The sequence below is a fragment of the Bombina bombina genome, unplaced genomic scaffold, assembly GCF_027579735.1.
Source record: "Bombina bombina isolate aBomBom1 unplaced genomic scaffold, aBomBom1.pri scaffold_558, whole genome shotgun sequence".
NCBI lineage: Eukaryota > Metazoa > Chordata > Amphibia > Anura > Bombinatoridae > Bombina > Bombina bombina.
The window spans coordinates 87,469-110,000 of NW_026510697.1; the positions used below are offsets into that span (position 1 = coordinate 87,469).

A 22,532-nucleotide genomic window follows, 5' to 3' on the forward strand; every position below is an offset into this window, starting at 1 on the left:
GCTTTTTTGTGTCAGGCTCACAGCGTATACTGTGCCCACTTGCCCAGTGGCACCTCTCATATCTTGTTTAATAGTAGTGTAAGTGTACATTTAAAAAAAATGACAGGCAGAGGCAGGCCACCCCGCAGGTGCCGTCGTGGTCGTGGTGCTGTGATTCCCTTTGGCCCTAGAATAATGCCCAGTGTTCAGAGGCCACGTACCATGAACTCGAAAAGTTCTGAGGACATAGTTGACTTTTTAACACAGGACACCCAATCTTCTATAGCTTCCGCTCTGAACCTTGACGCACCATCCTCCTCCAGCTTATCTTCGGGCAGCACCTCTCAAGTTACCACTCGCCCGCCTGCCGCCACCACCAACACTAGCACCACAGCTGCTTAACTTGATCTGTCAGAGGAGTTATTTACACATCAGTTGGAAGAAATGAGTGATGCGCAACCAGTCATGGCAGCATTACACACATGGACGTACGGTGTGATGATGATGATGTTGTACCCGCTGCGGGAGTTTGGTCTGTCACTGTGAAGCAGGCGTAACCCTTACACTACCTGATCGATACAACATCATACCTGATGTTTTAAAGCACATTATTCCAAACAATTTAGGAATGTTAGGTGATTTATGCCCTTTATGGATTAAAACCAGACTCTGCATCAACTATGTAATTTTCTGTGGGAGTTTTGCCATGGTTCCCCCTCCGGCATGCCACAGTCCAGGTGTTAGTACCCTTGAAACAACTTTCCCATCACTATTGTGGCCAGAAAGAGTCCCTGTGGGTTTTAAAATTCGCCTGCCCATTGAAGTCTATGGCGGTTTGACCGGTTCGCCGGTTCGTGAACTTTTGCGGGAGTTTGCGTTCGCAGTTCGCGAACCCAAATTTTTAGGTTCACGACATCACTACTGTTATCGCTGCTTTTTTACCTTAACGCACAACTCGCAATCTAGCCGTATGTTTGTTATTTTTTTTAATGGTAGTTTTTTTTAATTTTTTGTAATTTTAGTGTTTTTTATTTTTTGTAATGTTAGTTGTTTTGTAATGTTAGGTTTTAGTGTAAGGCAGCTTAGGTTTTACTTTTATTTCACAGGAAAGTTTTTATTTATTTAACTAGGTAGTTATTAAATAGTTAATAACTATGTACTAACTAGTTACCTAGTTAAAATAAATAGAAACTTACTTGTGAAATAAAAACCTAACCTAGCTACAATATAAATAATAGTTATCTGGTAGCTAGCTTAGGTTTTATTTTTATTTCACAGGTAAGTTTGTTTTTAGTTTTAAATAGGTATTATTTAGTTAATAATTGTAACTTTAATTTAGGTCTATTTTAATTATGTAAAAGTTAGGGGGGTTTTAGGTTTAGGGTTAGGGTTACGGTTAGGGTTAGGTTTAGGGGTTAATATAGTTTAATTTAGGTTGTTGGGATGTGGGGGATGGCGGTTTAGGGGTTAATAGGTTTATTTAGTGTTAGTGATGTGGGAGGCCAGAGGCTTAGGGGTTAATTACTTTATTTAGTGGCGGTGATGTCGGTGAGCAGCAGAATAGGGGTTAATGGGCGAAATTTATTACTATGTGAATTATCACGCAATTACGATCGGCAATTATAACGCCATCATTCGCACACTCCGTATTAACTTGACTAGTACTTATTTATCAAATTTCAATCCGTAATTATTCGCGTCATATTTGAAGCGAATATCATCGTATCTATGATAAATATCACTCCCTAATTGTTCTAATTTATGAAGCATTCAATATGATAAAGCGAACAACTTAGTGGACGTTACTTACATGTGATATTAAAATGAATCTAAGACGTCATTACGGCGCGAATGTTAGCATACGCCTATTACTTTATTAGTCAGATTAATCTTTATTGCGACAAGATGGCAGCGATTGAAGCTGGAAGAACCAAAAGTGGACGTAATGTCCAATTTACTTTAGAACAAAATGAAGTTCTAGTAGAGAGTGTATTAGAGCATTATGATGTTCTTCTCGGCCATAAGCAGCGTGTTACCACACATAGCAGAAAAAAGTTTTTGTGGGAAGAGATTAGTCGCGCTGTTTCAGCAGTATCACGTTTTCCCAAAAATGTTGATAGTTGCAAAAAGCGTTTCTCTGACATTAAAAGAATCACAAAGTCAAAATATGCCAAAGAAAAAAAAGCAGCTAGGGCTACCGGCGGTGGCCCAGCAATGGATTCCGATCTTCTCAACTATGAACGACGTGTATTGTCTCGATTGGGGAACGAAATAGTAGATGGTCTTGATGTGCCTTGTGATTCCGATGATTTTCCAGGTTTGTATACAAATTACATGTTCAAACAGCGTATCTATAGACGCACAACAGTGATATGTGATACTGAATTATTGACCTTGTTAGTTTATAATTTCTTACTTATTTTAAAGTAAGATTAGGATAAATTACATTTACTTATATTCATGTGCACTTCAAATCATGGAGTATGGATTCACAAGTATACATCTTTCATACGTTGCAGGCTTTTTTAAGTTCCAAAAAGGCCATAAATATTATGATGAAAATAAATAGACACTCAACCCTAAAAATTTATTTTCTGATTCATATACTATGTAATTGTAAACAAGTATAATTTACAAACATTATACATTTTTCTTCATTCTCTTGCTATCTTGATTTTAAAATGAAGGTCTCTAAGCTAAGCCGACAGACCATTTTTTTTTTCAGACCATGGACAGCAATTGTTAATTGTTTCTGTCCAATCAGCAAATACAATTTTACTTTTTCAACAAAAATGGTCCTGTTTCTAAAATTACAATTTTCCTTTTCGAATCAATATACCAAGATAATTGACTATAACTTTTGACACTCATGAGCTAACAACCTATATTGTTAAAAAACAGAAAATAAGGCCTTATAAATTAGTCTATGAACCTCCTAGGTTTATCTTTAAAATAAGAATCACAAGAGAATTAATAAAAAATTTAACAAAAAATAAGTTTTCAGAAATTATATTCTCAATCTGAAACATGAAATATTATTTTTGAGTAAAATGTCCCTCTAACACATATATGTATTCTTTTTAACTATTATAGCACAACCTTCTAGCCAATCTTCTCTACAAGCTACAGAGTCAATTGAGGAATTAGCTTCTACAAGCCAAATGAGGCCTACAGAAAATGTTTGTCAAAGAACCCTTTCGTCATCTTCGATAACAACACATAGTTTAGGATCAGCGGATACATTGCCTGATATTCCCTGCAGTACACCCGTTGACAATGCCAGAAATTCGAGAGGTATTTTTTTTTTTAAATTGGATTGTTGTATTTTTTTTCTTGTTAACAAATTAAAAGAACCCTAAAAAATAAATGTTATTTTTTATTTTCAGAAGTCATGAATATCTTCAATCAAATTATATCCGGAGGTATAGAAGAAGGTAATTATATAGCTTTATGTACATTTATTCTATTGTTGGCAAAATTTAAAGATATTTTTGTCCTTATTTAACTTTAATGTAGTATCATGTTTTGTAATGTGAAAAAAGATATGTTCCATGGTAAATCAATCTGCATATCAAATATCTTATTTTCAGTAATTGATTTTCCTGAAATGGCAGAGAACATTCACAATCGTTATTGATGTACTAATTTTCTTTTTGAAAAAATGATAATCAAATACAAATCTTACATTTTTAGAAATTGATTTGAAAATCAAAATTATTTTTTTTTTCCAAATAAAATTGAGTAAGATCTGTATTGGCTATCTTTTAATAAAAATGAATATATATATATATATTTTTAATTTTAAATATTTTAGAATGTTTTTATTGTCAAATTTATATGTAAAACATAAATTACATACATATATTCGATGTTTTATCTATATATTTATTTTCTATATTTATTTGTAGGTAACGAAGAAGAAAACACACAAGATGATATTAGTAGTGGGGAAATAATACTAAGGACTGTAGACCCTTTAGAAGAAGATTCACAAATGACTATAATTGAAGAGTCCTTGTCAGGGACAAATACATCTGCCCAATCAAGGTCCCATCAACAACCAGAGTCTACAATGTCTACACCAATACCTGAAATTGAAAATGCTGCTAATATAGCTAATAATCCAATTGAAGCTGCCCCTGAGACAGACGCATTACAGGAGATGGTGGGAATAGCACGCAATTTTAGGGATGAACAAAACAAAGTAATTGAGATGTTTGGAAATTTTTTAAAGGATAGGATAAGAATAGAGGAGCAAAAAATAGAAATTGAAAGGGAAAGAAATGAGATATTTAGAGCTGGTTTTGAAAATTTAAGTAAATGCGTAGAATCAATATCAAACTTATTCTCCGCATCATCATCACCAAACCCACAATTTCAAGAATAGCCATAATTTTACATTGCTATTTAAATTTTATAATAATAATGTTTGAATATAGTTTATTCTGTTCTCATTTAAATTGTTATAAACAAGTTATTTATTTAAATATAGAAATCTAATAATTTAAAAAAAAATTATAATATATATATATATATATATATTGATACATACATACATATGTTTCTTTAGATAAATATATTTATATCACTCTCTATATATATATTTATATATATTTAGATTCAATATAATTATATATAATTTACAATCCAAATATGTATGTCTATATATATAAATATATCAAAATTATCTCTCTCTCAATGTCTATATATAAATTATAATTGTATATATATATATATATATATATATATATATATATATATATATATATATATATATATATATATATATATATATATATATATAGTGAGACAGAGAGAGAGTGAGTTATATACATAAACATAGATTGCAAGGTTTGTATATGTTGTATTTGTTTGTACATAATCAACCAAAACTATTAATATTTTAATAGTATTGATTGATAGAGTCATGGATAAAAAATAAATAAATATATATATATATATATATATATATATATATAACAATTACAATTATTACTTATTACAATGAGTTATTTTATATATAAAATATATATATATATATATATATATTGATGAATATATATATATATAATTTTTATATATATATATATATATAGATAGATTGATAGATAGATAGATAGATAGATAGATAGATAGATAGATAGATAGAAAAAGAGATCTTTGATCAATATATATATATATATATATATATATATAGTTAGGTAACTATACATATATATATATATTTATTTAGATATTTTTAGTTCATTAATATAAATATAAATATTATTCAGTGTGTGTGTATATAGATATATATATATAGAGAGAACAATATATACATACATATATATATATATATATAATTTTCAAGATATATGCTAATGTGATCAATAATATATATGTTGGTCTTGAAATAATAAAACAAAATTATAAATTAATATATTGATCACTATGCATTATAATCGTTGTTTGAATACAAGTTGTAGAACTTATAACATTTGAACTACTAAGCCAAAAAATATATGTGAACGCTATTAAAAAAAAAGATTAGAACGGTTGAAACAAAATATTTATTTTTTCTTTAATAATTAGTTTTAATCACTAATTTTTATCAAAATATTCAAAATTACTGAACATCAATAAGTCATATTTAAAAAATAAAAATGACATATATAATAGTCTTGACATAGAATATTAATAGAACATTCACAAATTATAATAAAGTAAAATTATTATTTTTTCAATCAACATTTTTCTAGTATTGATATCATTTTATCAATCTCCTTGTTCATCTTCAATAATTTTTTCTTAAATTTTTTTAGTTTTTTTACAAAACTATTTTTGGTTGTTGTATCTTGCTTTTTTTCAGGCACGGCTGTAATATAAGGAAGATAAATAAGAACAAATCAAAATTATTAATTTATATTGAAGAAAATGAATGGAATTAGAATTTAGAGATATACACATTTTGATGTATTTCGATTTTATAACATCTTTATCAACTAAAGAAAATTACTTATCTTTACTCTATTTTTATACAGTGAAAAAATGTATAATTAGATTGACACTCACATTCACTAGATCCAATTCCATCAATGACATTTTCCTGATCATTTTCAGCTGTCAAAGTTAGTTCACATTCATATTGATTGTCCATATCAGTAGTTAATGGATCTTGAATTTCTGTGTTCAGATCATTATTTTCCATTAAAGTTATAGGAAGTGGAGGAGATTGTGCATTACTGTTTGGGGTAAAAGCCATTATTGGTCTCAGGTATCGTGGAGCACTCTTATTCTTTTCCTTTCTTCTTTTGGTATCTGTAATCACATTTCCATTAATGAATAAAATCAGAATAAATAAATATTTTGAACAAAGATTAATAAGAAAAGATAGAATGAGATAGAGCTCTCTCTCTCTCTCTCTATATATATATATATATATATAAATATATATATATATATATATATATATATATATATTTATAATAATTATTATTTTTTGGAGTTGAATCTATTTTTCAATTATATTATTTATATCTATCTAAACTTTACTATTTATATATAAAGATAAATCTCTTGAACTCTTTTATCTTTCTCTATCTCTTATCATTCTTTCTATTTCATATTTCTAGATTTATCATTTATTTGATATCATTTTGTTTATTTATATCTATCTTTGTATCTCTCTATATTTTTCTTTTCATATCTCAACATTTACAAGTCTATATCTATCTATATCTATCTCTATCTATCTTTGTATTTCTCTCTCTCCCTCTCTCTTTCTCTCTCTCTATCTCTCTCTTTTGCTAGCTCTATCTCTCACTTTCTCTCCTATTTCTTATTATTTATATTTCTAATTGTAAATATTTTTATCTATTTATTTCTCTCTCTCTCCCCCTCGCACTATATTTCTCTCTATCTCTCTCTTCCAATATTGCTTTCTATTTCTGTCACTGTTATTATAAATATTATTTTGAACAAAGTAATTTTATTACTTTCTATATGTGTCTCTCTTTCTCTTTTTTCTATTAATTGAACTCTCTTAATCTGTCCTATTTCTTTGTATTTCTTTATTAATTTAGTTTACTCTTTAAAAACTATATTCTCTATCTATAACTTTGTATCTTTTTTTTCTGGGACTTAATTTTTCATTGTGTTTTTAACTCTAGATGTATAGTTTTCTATATCTATTTCTGTTTATCGCTATCAATTTGTAATTCAAATCTCTATAGCTCTTTCTATTTCTCTTTGATTAAATTAACAACCATTAAGTCTATCACTATTTATCCCTTTATCTTTAGATCTATATTTTTCTATATTCTTTTTCTTTATATTTTTAGATCTATCTTTTTATCTCTCATTATAGTTCTATATATTGATTATTATTTATATATAGTATATCTGTCTATATCTATAAAGTTCTATCACTTTATTTATATCTATCTTTAAAATTATCATAATGCGTCAGAACAAACGCATAACATTATTTAACTAAACCGTTTTAAACGTAGAAATTGAATCAAAATACAATATCTATTAGAAATAGTGTATGTAGTCAACACTTACAAACTCTAATGAGACTTCTAATCCTAGTATGGTACTCCTTTTCACGTCTACGTAGATCCGAATAGCGTTGAAGGCACTGTCTTCTTGTTCTTTTTATTCCCGATACCCGATACATCCTGCGTATTATCTCATAAACAAGATAATCGCGTTGATCTTGTTTGACAGATCTAACACCTCCTATTCTTTTTGGAAAATATTTCTCCATCCCATAAACTAAAATAATTAGCTCTCCAGCAGTGAACGGAGAACGTTGCGACATCTTGCTAACGAGTTTCTAATCTTGAAGGAAATGACGTAATATGTCAATCATTTGAGTAAATTCAGGAAAACTTTTTTTATTTATAAATCAATGTTTGAGTTTATATTATTTTATGATAAATGTGTTAAGAGACAGATAGTTTGTTAAAACTTATTCGGTTCACATAATTTGCATCCTCATTAGATTAGAATGTTATTCAATACATGTATATTAAATTCTGTTTCAATTGTTATTCTTGCATCTTATTATTAGCGAAAGTTTCATATATGTTTAAATAAGTTTATTAGTTATTTAAATTGCATTGTTATATTATATATTGATGGTTATCTAGTTATTAGAAAATTTTAATAAAATGTTTTTATATGTTGCCTTCTTGTTTTGATAAAATTTTAATATATTATGATGTTCATATAGTTATGAAAAGGTTACTATTGAATGCAATAAAATGTAATTCGACTGTTTCAATTTTTAAAACATCTCTCCTGTCAAGGTTTGTTTTCTTGCAGTGTGTAGCATCAACACTATAGCTAGGGGGTTGATATGTTTTATGCATTTTATACTTGACTAGCTTACATTTTATTCCAATTGCATTGCCATACGTCTAGGCAAGGTTTGTTCTTAATTTATAGGTTCCAAAAGCTGTATCTGGCTTGCAAATATATACAAAGCTAGTGCTTGTTTTCAACAATAATAAAAAGTTTAGAATCACAGAACCTGTTTTCTTAATTGCACACTGTTCAAGGATACAACTTATTTTCAACAACTATATTGTAAGTCGTTAGTAAAAAAAATAAATTAAAAAAAAATTTGATTTTATTTTAATTTTTTTAAACAAATAACAAATAGAAGAAAAGACAACATATGCAAATAATTTTTTTTTCAACTGTATCAATCAGAACATATTTATTTTTGAATTACACATCACTCTCATCATCTAAATTGTGAATAATTTTGTGGAGAACGTTTCTCATTTTTGAATTATAGATTTTCATGCTTGAACTTAGAAACATTTTCTAGTTAACCTGTGAATATAAGAAGAGATTGTTTATAAATAATTATTGCTAAAAATTATAGAATCAATACATAAATCATACATAATTTTTATTTTATTCACCTACGAAATGAGTTTGTATCAACTGGTTACGTGCATGTGTACCCCCTTCAACTACATCTTGAGGAACAGATTCAACACCATCTTCATCTGGTGTTATTATTTCCAGTTCCTCTATGTTTGATTGTCGCAAAGCGATGTTATGCAACATGCAACAGACCAACACCATAACAGCCACTTTCTCAGGAACGTATTGAAGAGTGCCTCCGGATTCATCTAGACAACGAAAACGGCTTTTGAGCATTCCAAAGGTCCTCTCAATCACACATCGAGTTGTTTTGTGTGCATCATTGTACCGCATTTCAGATCTTGTGCGTGGAATATTTACAGGAGTAAGTAGCCAGTTCCTACAGGAATATCCTGCATCTCCTTTTGAAAAATAAAAAGAGTTATACAAATTTAAATGTGTTCAGATACACTTTTTACTTGCAACCATTTTTATGTTTTAAATTGTACATATATATTGGTATTAATAAAAATTTAATTATATCGCTATATATATATATATATATATATATATATATATATATATATATATATATAAATATATAAATATATATATATATATATATATATAGAGAGAGAGAGAGAGAGATAGATAGATAGATAGATAGATAGATAGATAGGTATTTTAAAAAAGGTATGGAACTAAAAATCCATTGACCTTGGTGCTGCAGCAAACAGAATAAATAAATAAAAACAGGGTATATACTGTATTTTAAAATCTATTGATATTATACACTGCACAAAAAATTACAATATTGTGAGTTAATATTAACGCACATTAGAAGGTTTCGTTTTTAATTTTCATAATCATACCTAGTAGCCATCCTTCAGGCATTTGTCCTTCCTCAAATTTATTATATAGGGCAGACTGTTTGAGAATATATGAATCATGACATGATCCTGGAAATCCTGAACGGACACTCATGATTTTCAAACCAGCATCACAAACCATCTGGATGTTCAAAGAATGATAAAACTTGCGGTTGCGATACATTTCTTCTTTTAGATGTGGTGGCCTTACTCTGACATGAGTACAATCAATTGCACCCAACACATTTGGGATTCCAGCAAGTCTAAAAAAATTAAGCTTTACAGAATGCCATTCTTCAGCAGTATTTGGTAAAAAAACATACCGTTTGAAAACTGACAAAAGAGCATCAATCACTGTAGTTAGGTGGCGTGAAAAAGAAGGCTGGCTCATGCCAACAACTACACTAGTAACTGATTGAAAGGAACCAGTTGCTAGAAAATGTAAAACAGCCAACAGCTTCAACATTCCGGGCAGAGCATGTGTCCGAAAAGTAATGGGTTCAAGTTGACCAGATATTTGATTGTATAGCCTTTCAATTGATTCTCTACTCAATCTAAAACGCCTGATGATGTCAATGTCAGAAAGTGCATCAAGTCCTGATCTGGGACGAAAAAACCTTGGAATCCTTCTGCGCCTTCTTTGAAGCCTATCTATCTGTTGAACAGCTTGACCATCTATTCTTCGTTCCATTCGACGCATATAAATAGTATGAAACATTGCAATAACAATTTCCATAACTGATTAATATATGCGTTATAAATGCTGCTTGAAGATATATTTCGCGACCACAGAATATGCGTATAGAAAAGCGCATACGTGAGGAAATACGATGCCCGGATAGAATTGTTGACAGGATGATAAATTGAATAATAGCGTAGATTACATCGAATACTGTAGAAAAATAATCGTATAGATGTTCGAACGTATCTCGGCGTTAGAGCTGCGGACATATTGACGGATTTAGAAATATATCGTTTCTAAGCACCAATTACTGTTTCATAAATTAGATTAATAATTCGGAAGTGAATTTAGATGCGGATAATATTGAGAATACAGTGTTGAATGCTTGATAAATTTCCCCCAATATCTTTATTATAGTGTGGGCTATGTTGGGGTGCGGGGGGATTGGGGTTAATAACTTTATTATAGTGGCGGTGATATCGGGAGTGGCAGATTAGGGGTTAATAGATTTATTTCGGTGGCGGTGATATTTGGTGCGGCAGATTAGGGGTTAATAACATTATGTAGGTGTCGACGATGTCGGGGGGCAGCGGATTAGAGGTGTTTAGACGGGGTTTATGTTAGGGTGTTAGGTTTAAACTGAACTTTTTTTTCCTCATAGACATCAATGAGGCTGCATTACGGAGCTTTTCATTCCGCTATCGCAGGTGTGTTTTTTCTAACACTCTCTCCCCATTGATGTCTATGGGGAAAGCTTGCACGAGCACGTAAAAGCAGCACTTGTATTTTGTGCGGTATGGAGTTCAACGCAACAATATTGCATGCACAAGCTGGCTTTTCAAAACTCGTAATGGCACCGCTATGGAGGGTGAAAGATTGTGCTCACGCCGAAAAAGTTATTTAAGAGTTAGCAAAATACAGTTCTAAATGCAAGTCAATAGATAATAAATACAAAGTCATGTAGCAGGGGGCTGACAGAAGATGCTTAGATACAAGGTAATCACAGAGGTAAAAAGTATATTAATATCACTGGGTTGGTTATGCAAAACTAGGGAATGGGTAATAAAGGGATTATCTATCTTTTAAAACAATAAAAATTATATTGTAGACTGTCCCTTTAACACTACAATGCTTTGCCTTTATGGGCTGGATCATTCCTGATTCAACTCTTAATATTTGAATGAGACTCCCTGACGTTATACACAATTCCAATGCACTGTCATGAGAAAAACCCACCCAAACTCAGTAAAGGCTGTGGTAAATGGATGAATAACACAATTATTTGGCCCTCCTCCATCTTTAAAGGGACAGTCTAAACCTTAGTCATCCTAAAGTCTTACCTTAGATTAAGCTGCAAATAGCCTTCTGCCCCCCTTTCTATATCATGCAGCAGGAATAGTAAAATATTTATTTTTAAATGAATATTGTTTCTGGCCAGTTTGAAATGGCTGCCAAGCTTCACCCACTGGTGACATCACAAGCTGGGCTGCATATTGCTTCCAATCACAAAAGGCCCACTAGTTGGATTCTAAAGACTGTCAATAATATTCAGCAGAGTGCCTAGATGGTGTACAGATCGTTATGTCATTGATGGGTGCAGCTTGGCAGCCATTTCGAACTGGCCAGTACTACAATATTCATTTGAAAATAAAATAATTTATGTAAGAACTTACCTGATAAATTAATTTCTTTTATATTGGCAAGAGTCCATGAGCTAGTGACGTATGGGATATACATTCCTACCAGGAGAGGCAAAGTTTCCCAAACCTCAAAATGCCTATAAATACACCCCCCACTACTCCCCCCACAATTCAGTTTAATGAATAGCCAAGAAGTGGGGTGATAAGAAAGGAGCGAAAGCATCAACAAGGAATTGGAATAATTGTGCTTTATACAAAAAAATCATGACCACCATAAAAAGGGTGGGCCTCATGGACTCTTGCCAATATGAAAGAAATTAATTTATCAGGTAAGTTCTTACATAAATTATGTTTTCTTTCATGTAATTGGAAAGAGTCCATGAGCTAGTGACATATGGGATAGCAAATACCCAAGATGTGGAACTCCACGCAAGAGTCACTAGAGAGGGAGGGATAAAAATAAAGACAGCCAATTCCACTGAAAAAGAATCCACAACCCAAATCAAAAGTTTTAATCTTTATAATAAAAAAAAAATTAAATTATAAGCAGAATAATCAAACTGAAACAGCTGCTTGAAGTACCTTTCTACCAAAAACTGCTTCTGAAGAAGAGAAAACATCAAAATGGTAGAATTTAGTAAAAGTATGCAAAGAAGACCAAGTTGCTGCTTTGCAAATCTGATCAACAGAAGCTTCATTCTTAAAAGCCCATGAAGTAGAAACTGACCTAGTAGAATGAGCCGTAATCCTCTGAGGCAGGGTTTTACCCGACTCCAAATAAGCATGATGAATCAAAAGCTTTAACCAAGACGCCAAAGAAATGGCAGAAGCCTTCTGACCTTTCCTAGAACCAGAAAAGATAACAAATAGACTAGAAGTCTTTCTGAAATTGTTAGTAGCTTCAACATAATATTTCAAAGCTCTTATCACACCCAAAGAATGTAAAGATCTTTCCAAAGAGTTCTTAGGATTAGGACACAACGAAGGGACAACAATTTCTCTACTAATGTTGTTGGAATTCACAACTTTAGGTAAAAACTTTAATGAAGTCCGCAAAACCGCCTTATCCTGGTGAAAAATCAGAAAAGGAGATTCACAAGAAAGAGCAGATAATTCAGAAACTCTTCTAGCAGAAGAGATGGCCAAAAGGAACAATACTTTCCAAGAAAGTAATTTAATGTCCAGAGAATGCATAGGCTCAAACAGAGGAGCCTGTAAAGCCCTCAAAACCAAATTAAGACTCCAAGGGGAGAAATTGGCTTAATGACAGGCTTGATACGAACCAAAGCCTGTACAAAACAATGAATATCAGAAAGATTGGCAATCTTTCTGTGGAACAGAACAGAAAGAGCAGAGATTTGTCCTTTCAAGGAACTTACAGACAAACCCTTATCCAAACCATCCTGAAGAAACTGTAAAATTCTAGGAATTCTAAAAGAATGCCAATAGAATTTATGAGAAGAACACCATGAAATGTAAGTCTTCCAAACTCTGTAATAAATATTTCTAGACACAGAGCCTGCAACATAGTATTATCACTGAGTCAGAGAAACCTCTATGACTAACACTAGGCGTTCAATCTCCATACCTTCAAATTTAATGATTTGAGATCCTGATGGAAAAATGGACATTGAGATAGAAGGTCTGGCCTTAACGGAAGTGGCCAAGGTTGGCAACTGGACATACGAACAAGATCCGCATACCAAAACCTGTGTGGCCATGCTGGAGCCACCAGCAGTACAAATGAACACTCCATTATGATTTTGGAAATCACTCTTGGAAGAAGAACTAGAGGCGGAAAGACATAAGCAGGTTGATAATTCCAAGGAAGTGACAACGCATCCACTGCTTCCGCCTGAGGATCCCTGGACCTGGATAGATACCTGGGAAGTTTCCTGTTTAGATGAGAAGCCATCAGATCTATTTCTGGAAGCCCCCACATCTGAACAATCTGAAGAAACACATCTGGGTGAAGAGACCATTCTCCCGGATGTAAAGTCTGGCGACTGAGATAATCTGCTTCCCAATTGTCTATACCTGGGATATGGACTGCAGAGATTAGACAGGAGCTGGATTCCGCCCATGCAAGTATCCGAGATACTTCTTTCATAGCTTGAGGACTGTGAGTCCCATCTTGATGATTGACATATGCCACGGTTGTGACATTGTCTGTCTGAAAACAAATAAACGGTTCTCTCTTCAGAAGAGGCCAAAACTGAAGAGCTCTGAGAATCGCACGGAGTTCCAAAATATTGATTGGTAATCTCGCCTCTTGAGATTTCCAAACCCCCTGCACTGTCAGAGATCCCCAGACAGCTCCCCAACCTGAAAGACTTGCATCTGTTGTAATCACAGTCCATGTTGGCCGAACAAAAGAGGCCCCCTGAACTAAATGATGGTGATCTAACCACCAAGCCAGAGATAGACGAATATTGGGATTTAAGGATATTAATTGTGATATCTTTGTATAATTCCTACACCATTGGCTCAGCATACAAAGCTGAAGAGGTCTCATGTGAAAACGAGCAAAGGGGATCGCGTCCGATGCTGCAGTCATGAGACCTAAAACCTCCATGCACATAGCTACTGAAGGGAATGACTGAGACTGAAGGTTCCGACAAGCTGAAACCAATTTCAGACGTCTTTTGTCTGTTAGAGACAAAGTCATGGATACTGAATCTATTTGGAATCCTAAAAAGGTTACCTTTGTCTGAGGAATCAAGGAACTTTTTGGTAAATTGATCCTCCAACCATGTCTTTGAAGAAACAACACTAGTTGATTTGTGTGAGATTCTGCAGAATGTAAAGACTGAGCAAGTACCAAGATATCGTCCAAATAAGGAAACACCGCAATACCCCGCTCTCTGATTACAGAGAGTAGGGCACCGAGAACCTTTGAAAAGATCCTTGGAGCTGTTGCTAGGCCAAAAGGAAGAGCAACAAATTGGTAATGCTTATCTAGAAAAGAGATTCTCAGGAACTGATAGTGATCTGGATGAATCGGAGTATGAAGATATGCATCCTGTAAGTCTATTGTGGACATATAATGCCCTTGCTGAACAAAAGGCAGAATAGTCCTTATAGTCACCATTTTGAATGTTGGTATTCTTACAAAACTATTCAAAATTTTTAGATCCAGAACTGGTCTGAAAGAATACTCTTTCTTTGGAACAATGAACAGATTTGGATAAAACCCCAGACCCCGTTCCGGAAAGGGAACTGGCACAATTACCCCGGATAACTCCAGGTCTGAAACACACTTCAGAAAAGCCTGAGCCTTTACTGGGTTCACTGGAGTACATGAGAGAAAGAAACTTCTCACAGGCGGTCTTACCTTGAAACCTATTCTGTACCCTTGAGAAACAATGTTCTGGATCCAATGATTTTCGATTGAATTGATCCACACATCTTTGAAAAATCTTAGTCTGCCCCCTACCAGCGCTGGAATAAGGGCTGCACCTTCATGCGGACTTGGGGGCTGATTTTTATTTTCTAAAAGGCTTGGATTTATTCCAGACTGGAGAAGGCTTTCAATTGGAAACTGTTCCTTTAGGGGAAGGGTCAGGTTTCTGTTCCTTATTCTGATGAAAGGAATGAAAATGGTTAGCAGCCCTAAATTTACCCATAGATTTCTTTTCCTGAGGCAAAAAAGGCTCCCTTCCCCCCAGTAACAGTTGAAATAATAGAACCCAACTGAGAACCAAAAAAATTATTGCCTTGGAAAGAAAGAGATAGCAATGTTAACTTAGAAGTCATATCCGCATTCCAAGATTTAAGCCATAAAATAGCTAAATACATATACCTGACATCAATTCTAATGATATAAAAAATGGCATCACAAATGAGATTATTAGCATGTAGAATTAGCTTAGCAATGCTATACACATTAGGATCTGGTACTTGTTGCGCTAAAGTTTCCAACCAAAAAGTTGAAGCCGCAGCAACATCAGCCAAAGAAATAGCAGGCCTAAGAAGATGACCTGAACATAAATAAGCCTTCCTTAGATAAGATTCAAGCTTCCTATCTAAAGGATCTTTAAAAAAAGTACTATCTGCCGTAGGAATAGTAGTACGCTTAGCAAGAGTAGAGATAGCCCCATCAACTTTGGGGATCTTTTCCCAAAACTCCAATCTATTGGTCGGCAAAGGGTACAGTTTCTTAAACCTTGAAGAAGGAGTAAATGAAGTACCCAGACTATTCCATTCCCTAGAAATTACATCTGAAATAGCATCAGGAACTGGAAAAACCTCTGGAATAACTACATGAGGTTTAAAAACTGAATTTAATCATTTACTGGTTTTAATATCAAGAGGACTGGTCTCCTCCATATCTAATGCAATCAACACCTCTTTTAATAAAGAACGAATATACTCCATTTTAAATAAATATGAAGTTTTGTCAGTGTCAATATCTGATGCAGAATCTTCTGAACCAGATAGATCCTCATCAGAGATAGATAAATCAGAATGCTGTTGATCATTTAAAAATTCATAGAATTTATGAGAAGTTTTAAAAGACCTTTTACGTTTATTAGAAGGTGGTATAACAGACAGGGCCTTCTGAATAGAATTAGAAACAAATTCTCTCACATTAACAGAAATATCCTGAACATTAGATGTTGAAGGAACAATAACAGGTAATGGATTACTACTAATGGAAATATTGTCTGCTTTTGAAAGTTTATCATGACAACTAACATAAACTACAGCCGGAGGAACAGTTACCACAAGTTTACAACAAATGCACTTAGCTTTGGTAGAACCGACATCAGGCAGCAGCATTCCAGAAGTAGATTCTGAGACATGGTCAGATTGAGACATCTTGCCATATGTAATAGAAAAAAACAACATATAAAGCAAAATTATCAATTTCCTTATATGACAGTTTCAGGAATGGGAAAAAATGCAAACAGAATAAGCCTCTGGAAACCAGAAGCAGAAAGAAATAATGACTTAAATAATGTCAAAAATCTGGCGCCAAGTATGACGCCAAACTGACAAAATATTTTTTTGGGCCAAAAACGTCTGCAACAAACACTAGCGTCATAGATGACGCAACTATGTGAAAACTCTCAGCGCCAACTAAAATGCCGGAAATGACATCATTACGTCAACAAATGTAATTCTCGCGCCAAAAAAGTCTCACGCCAAAATTGACGCAATAAATTATAGCATTTTGCGCTCCCGCTAGCCTAATAGCCCGCAATTTAGAAAAGAAAGTCAATTTGAAAAATTTTCAGGTAATAAATAATTTTTTTCATATGTATTTCCCAAAATGAAACTGACAGTCTGTAAGAAGGAAATATACTGGTTAACCTGAATCATGGCAAATATAAGTATAAAACATATATTTAGAACTTTACATATAAAGTGCCAAACCATAGCTGAGAGTGTCATAAGTAAAAGAAAACATACTTACCAAAAGACACTCATCTACATAAAGTAGATAGCCAAACCAGTACTGAAACGAGAATCAGTAGAGGTAATGGTATGTAATAGTATATCGTCGATCTGAAAAGGGAGGTAGGAGATGAATCTCTACGACCGATAACAGAGAACCTATGAAATAGATCCCCGTTAGGATGACCATTGCATTCAATAGGTAATACTCCCTTCACATCCCTCTGTCATTCACTGCACTCTGAGAGGAACCGGGCTTCAGCATGCTGAGAAGCGCATATCAACGTAGAAATCTAGCACAAACTTACTTCACCACCTCCATAGGAGGCAAAGTTTGTAAAACTGAATTGTGGGTGTGGTGGGGGGTGTATTTATAGGCATTTTGAGGTTTGGGAAACTTTGCCCCTCCTGGTAGGAATGTATATCCCATATGTCACTAGCTCATGGACTCTTGCCAATTACATGAAAGAAAACTTATTTTACTGTTACTGCTGCATGATATAAAAAGGGGTGCAGGAGACTATTTGCAGCTTAATCTAAGGTAAGACTTTAAGATGACTAAGGTGTAGACTGTCCCTTTAATATCTATTGAAAGCTTGGGCACATAAAACAATATCTATGAACAGATACAGCAATTAGTCATACAGAAAAATTAAGTGCCCCAAATTTTTTTTTACGATCCATAACTATCCAATTAGTATAATTACTATTTCTATTACCCCAGTCTTGGTGTCTTGGTTAAATAGTAATGTATGTTTCTATGTTGTTTCTTGTTGAATCCAGTTTGTGTAATAGTACAGTCTTTAAACACCACTAACAGGCCACATTTTATAGGATATAACAGTTTTAGTGTTAGCTTATTGTGTCTGTCAATGAAGAGAAAGTTATTATACCATAGGTGATTGAAAATAGGAATGAAAAACATTGCTCGAGTATACGATCCATCTGCAAAGTTTTTTTTTAAAGAGACAGAATCACTACCAAAACTCCATCTAGGCAACAAAAAAATCCCTTTCCTACATGTAATTGAAATACGACATAAGCTTATAAGTGCAAAATAATATAAAATGGTGGGTACTGAAAAAGTTAAACCTCTAGTCAAAAGAAAATTAGATTTCAAGAATGTGTTATCCTTTTGTATTCTTGCCTATCAATGCTCAAACTGATGTTTAGCTAGATGGATAATATTTCTCTATATAATTTGCAGAAGTATTATTTGTTTTAAAAATGATATACTGTATACAACATCTTTGGCACATCTCGAAAAAAGTGTCACTCAATTCTAGAAAAAAAATATTCTGCTGTAATATATACACCCGTTGCTGGAATTCCTAAGAAAACTAATAAACGTGTGTTAAAATAGAAGGAAGCACAAAGATGAGTTCAGTTTTCGCAATGTTCCAAAAAATCTCTCACCTTGTGTCAGGGCCGGACTGGGACCAAAAAGAGGCCCTGGCATTTTAGGGCAAAGGGGCCCACTCCCCCCTCCGCTCATCATTTCTTATTTAAAGGGACAGTCTAGTCAAAATTAAACTTTCATGATTCGGATAGGACATGTCACTTGAAACAACTGTTCCAATTTACATTTTTCATCAAATTTGCTTTGTTCTCTTAGTGTTCTTTGTTTAAAGCTAAACATAGATAGGCTCATATGCTAATTTTTAAGTCCTTGAATGCCACCTCTTCTCTGGATACATTTGACAATTTTTCTCAGCTAGAGGGCGTTAGTTAATGTGTGTCATATAGATAACATTGCGCTCACGCCGAGAAAGTACGTATGATGAGAGAGCACTGATTGACTAAAATGCATGTCTGTTAAAATAACTGAGATAAGGGGACAGTCTGCAGAGACTTAGATACAAGGTAATCACAAAGGTAAAAAGTATATTAATATAACTGTGTTGGTTATGCAAAACTGGGGAATGGGTAATAAAGGGATTATCTATCTTTTTAAACAATAACAGTTCTGGAGTAGAATTGTTGTTGTTTAAAAATTGCTAGCAGCCTCTTATTTATTAGGGACTGTAATTATTATTATCCTACATAAAATAAGAAATAAACAAAGTACAAAAACACAAATATATACAATTTGCCCAGAGAAGATAAAATAAAAGCTCCAGCTTCACAGAGATTAAAATATCTGTATATGACAAGCTATGTATAGGTAAAGATGTTAACAGTCCTTTTATGTAGACACTGAAATCAACCTTTTGGCATCATAGATAAGCATCCTACATATAAGCTTTATGGAAAATATTTGGATAATTACTCAAAAAAGGATGAACTTCAAAGGGATTAACATAAAGTATAGTAGCTTATAGTTTAACCAGGAACCCCTGGCCCCTGAGTCCCCCAAACATCGATCTGCCTTACCCCCCTCTCCCAGAGGGCAAGTCCTACCGGAGAATGTATAGTGTTAGGGAATTTAGGGGCATAATTGAACATTTTTAATCAGGGGCTTAGGTTTTCAGGCACCCTGGGAGGGATACTCCTGGGGCTGATGGGGTTTACAGGGTGGGCCCTGGGACTGATGGGGTTTACGGGGGGTGCTCTGAGGCTAATGAGATTTACATGGTGGGGGTGCTGAGGCTGATTAGGTTTATAAGAGGGACCCTGGGGCTAATGCGGATTACAGGGTGGGGGTGCTGAGGCTGATGGATACAGGGGGGGTGTTGAGGCTTATGATAGTTACAGGGGGGCCCTGGGGCTGATGGTGGTTACAAGGGGGGCCCTGGGGCTGATGGTGGTTATAAGGGGGGCACTGGGTCTGATGGTGGTTACAGGGGGGCCCTGGGGCTGATGAGGTTTACAGCCTCAGCATCCCCCCTGTAAACCCCATCAGCCCCAGGGCCCCCCTGTAAATTCCATCAGCCCAGGGCACCCCTGTAACTACCATCAGCCCCAGCCCCCCCCCCCCTGTAACTCTCATCAGCCCCAGCCCCCCTGTAACTCCAATCTGCCTCATTAGAGTCATCACCCCCCTGTAAACCCCATCAGCCCCAGGGCCCTCCCTGTAACTACCATCAATCCCAGGGCCCCCCGTAACTACCATAAGTCCCAGCCCCCCCTGTAACTACCATCAGCTCCAGCCCCCCCTGTAACTACCATCAGCCCCAGAGCCCCCCCTGTAACTACCATCAGCCCCAGCCCCCCCCTGTAACTACCATCAGCCCCAGGGCCCCATGTAACTACCATCAGTCTGAGGGCCCCCCTGTAACCACCATCAGCCCCAGGGCCCCCCCTGAAATACCATCAGCCCCAGGCCCCCCCTGTAACTAACATCAGCCCTAGGGCCCCCCTGTAACTACCATCATCCTCAGCACACCCCTGTAACCACCATAATCCCTAGGGCCCCCCTGTAACCACCATCAGCCCCCGGGCCCCCCCTGTAACCACCATCAGCCCCAGGACATCCTCTGTAACTCAAATTAGTCTCAGCACCCCCTTGTAACCCTCATCAGCCTCAGCACTCCATGTAATCCCCAGAAGCACCAACCCCTAGCGCTTTGAGTTGTTTCCATCTCCACAGTGTTACACTGTCAGTGTGTTACAACACATACAACCAACTCAAAGAAAAGGTCCTCTCTCTCAGTGAGACCAAAGTCAGACAGATCTCACCTACCTGGCCACTGGCTGAGTCACGGCCTCTGAGCCCCGCATCATCACACTCACAGCTCTCCTCACACTGGCAGTCTGGCAGCTGGCTCTCTGGCACCGTAGTCATGCACTGCTCACTAGCCCCACGGCCTCGCCACCTCACTGAATGCCATGGGGAGTGGGACCCACACCTGGCCCGGCGGCAGCATCTTTCTGGCCTGACACTGTCACATGTGGCACACAGGCAGCACTAGTCTGTCTATCAACAGCCAGCCACTGCCTCACAGTAGAGATGGGAAGTTCGGTTCTTCTGGGTGAATCGGTTCATTTCGGACGGTTCGATTAACTGAACCGGTTCATGAACCGATTCACCAGTTCACCTACTGAAAATGAGATAGAGGCTCTACCTCATGTTCAGTAGGTGAACTGTAGAGCCGCAGATTCGTTCCTGAATCATGAGTCACTGACTGTGTGAGTTGTGTGACGCTCTATATCTATCATGACTCATGATTCAGTGTCTAACAGTTCAGCTCCTCCTGAGTCCTCACAGCCAGGCAGCGTTGGCTCCTTCACAGATACATACAACACAGTACATAGAACAGAGCATGCTGTATACTCTGTTCTATGTACTGTGTTGTATGTATTTTCCTAAGATATGCATATCTACTCTGTATGGCTTATAAATAAATATAAGGGTGAGACCTACTGCTTCTCTAAGGGTTAATTTAAGGTGCAGTTTGGGGTATATTTGAATCAGTGTACTGTTAACTGACTCCTTTGCAATCGTTCAGTTAACAGTACACTGATTCAAATATACCCCAAACTGCACCTTAAATTAACCCTTAGAGAAGCAGCAGGTCTCACCCTTATATTTATTTATAAGCCATACAGAGTTTTGGTTTATAAATATAAGGTTGAGACCTGCTACTTTTGTAAGGGTTAATTTAGGTGCAGTTAGGGGTATCTTTGAATCAGTGTACTGTTAACTGAATGATTCATTGCAAAGGAGTTAACAGTACACTGATTCGTTTGCAAACAGTTCACTTCTTGAATCAGTTACAGTACTGGTAATATGATCCTAGAGTGAGGCTCTCTGATTCATTGCAAAGGAGGAGTTAGCAGAAGCAGTACACACTCTAGAATCGTATTACCAGTGCTGCTGCAGACTCAGGAAGTGAACTGTTTGAAACGAATCAGTTCAGTCTGGTGAACTGATTCATACAGTTCACTGAAAAGATCCAGTTCAAATGAACGATTCGTTCATGAACTGGACATCACTACCTCACAGCCTCTCTGTGCCACGTGGACCCGGCACGCGGCATGCCGGCATCAGTGCAGTGCAGCCACGAGCCAGGCATGTGTGTTGTCACAGTGCGTCAGTAGCATAATTAACCACCGGAATGCGGAAGCAGCCAGTGCACCTGTGTGGCTGATCTGAATGGAGAGTCTTTGTATATGTCCTGCCCTGAAGTAGTAGTGTACGACTATGTGCAGTACCTACGG

The 22,532-nt window shown here is 35.3% G+C and overlaps 2 protein-coding genes across 2 annotated transcripts; one reads left to right on the top strand and one right to left on the bottom strand.

Annotated features, from left to right (window-relative positions):
- The first annotated feature begins 1,884 nt into the window (after positions 1 to 1,884).
- LOC128643323 (uncharacterized) lies at positions 1,885 to 4,366 on the top strand. The gene is made up of 4 exons (XM_053696258.1): positions 1,885 to 2,296; positions 3,073 to 3,273; positions 3,366 to 3,413; positions 3,888 to 4,366. The coding sequence occupies exons 1-4, from the start codon at positions 1,885 to 1,887 to the stop codon at positions 4,364 to 4,366; spliced, it is 1,140 nt and encodes a 379-aa protein (XP_053552233.1).
- Positions 4,367 to 8,660: 4,294 nt separating this feature from the next.
- Positions 8,661 to 9,337, bottom strand: LOC128643322 (putative nuclease HARBI1). The gene is made up of 2 exons (XM_053696257.1): positions 8,898 to 9,337; positions 8,661 to 8,805 (listed from the first exon to the last, which is right to left on the bottom strand). The coding sequence occupies exons 1-2, from the start codon at positions 9,193 to 9,195 to the stop codon at positions 8,801 to 8,803; spliced, it is 303 nt and encodes a 100-aa protein (XP_053552232.1). The 5' UTR covers positions 9,196 to 9,337; the 3' UTR covers positions 8,661 to 8,800.
- Between the last annotated feature and the right edge of the window lie 13,195 nt (positions 9,338 to 22,532).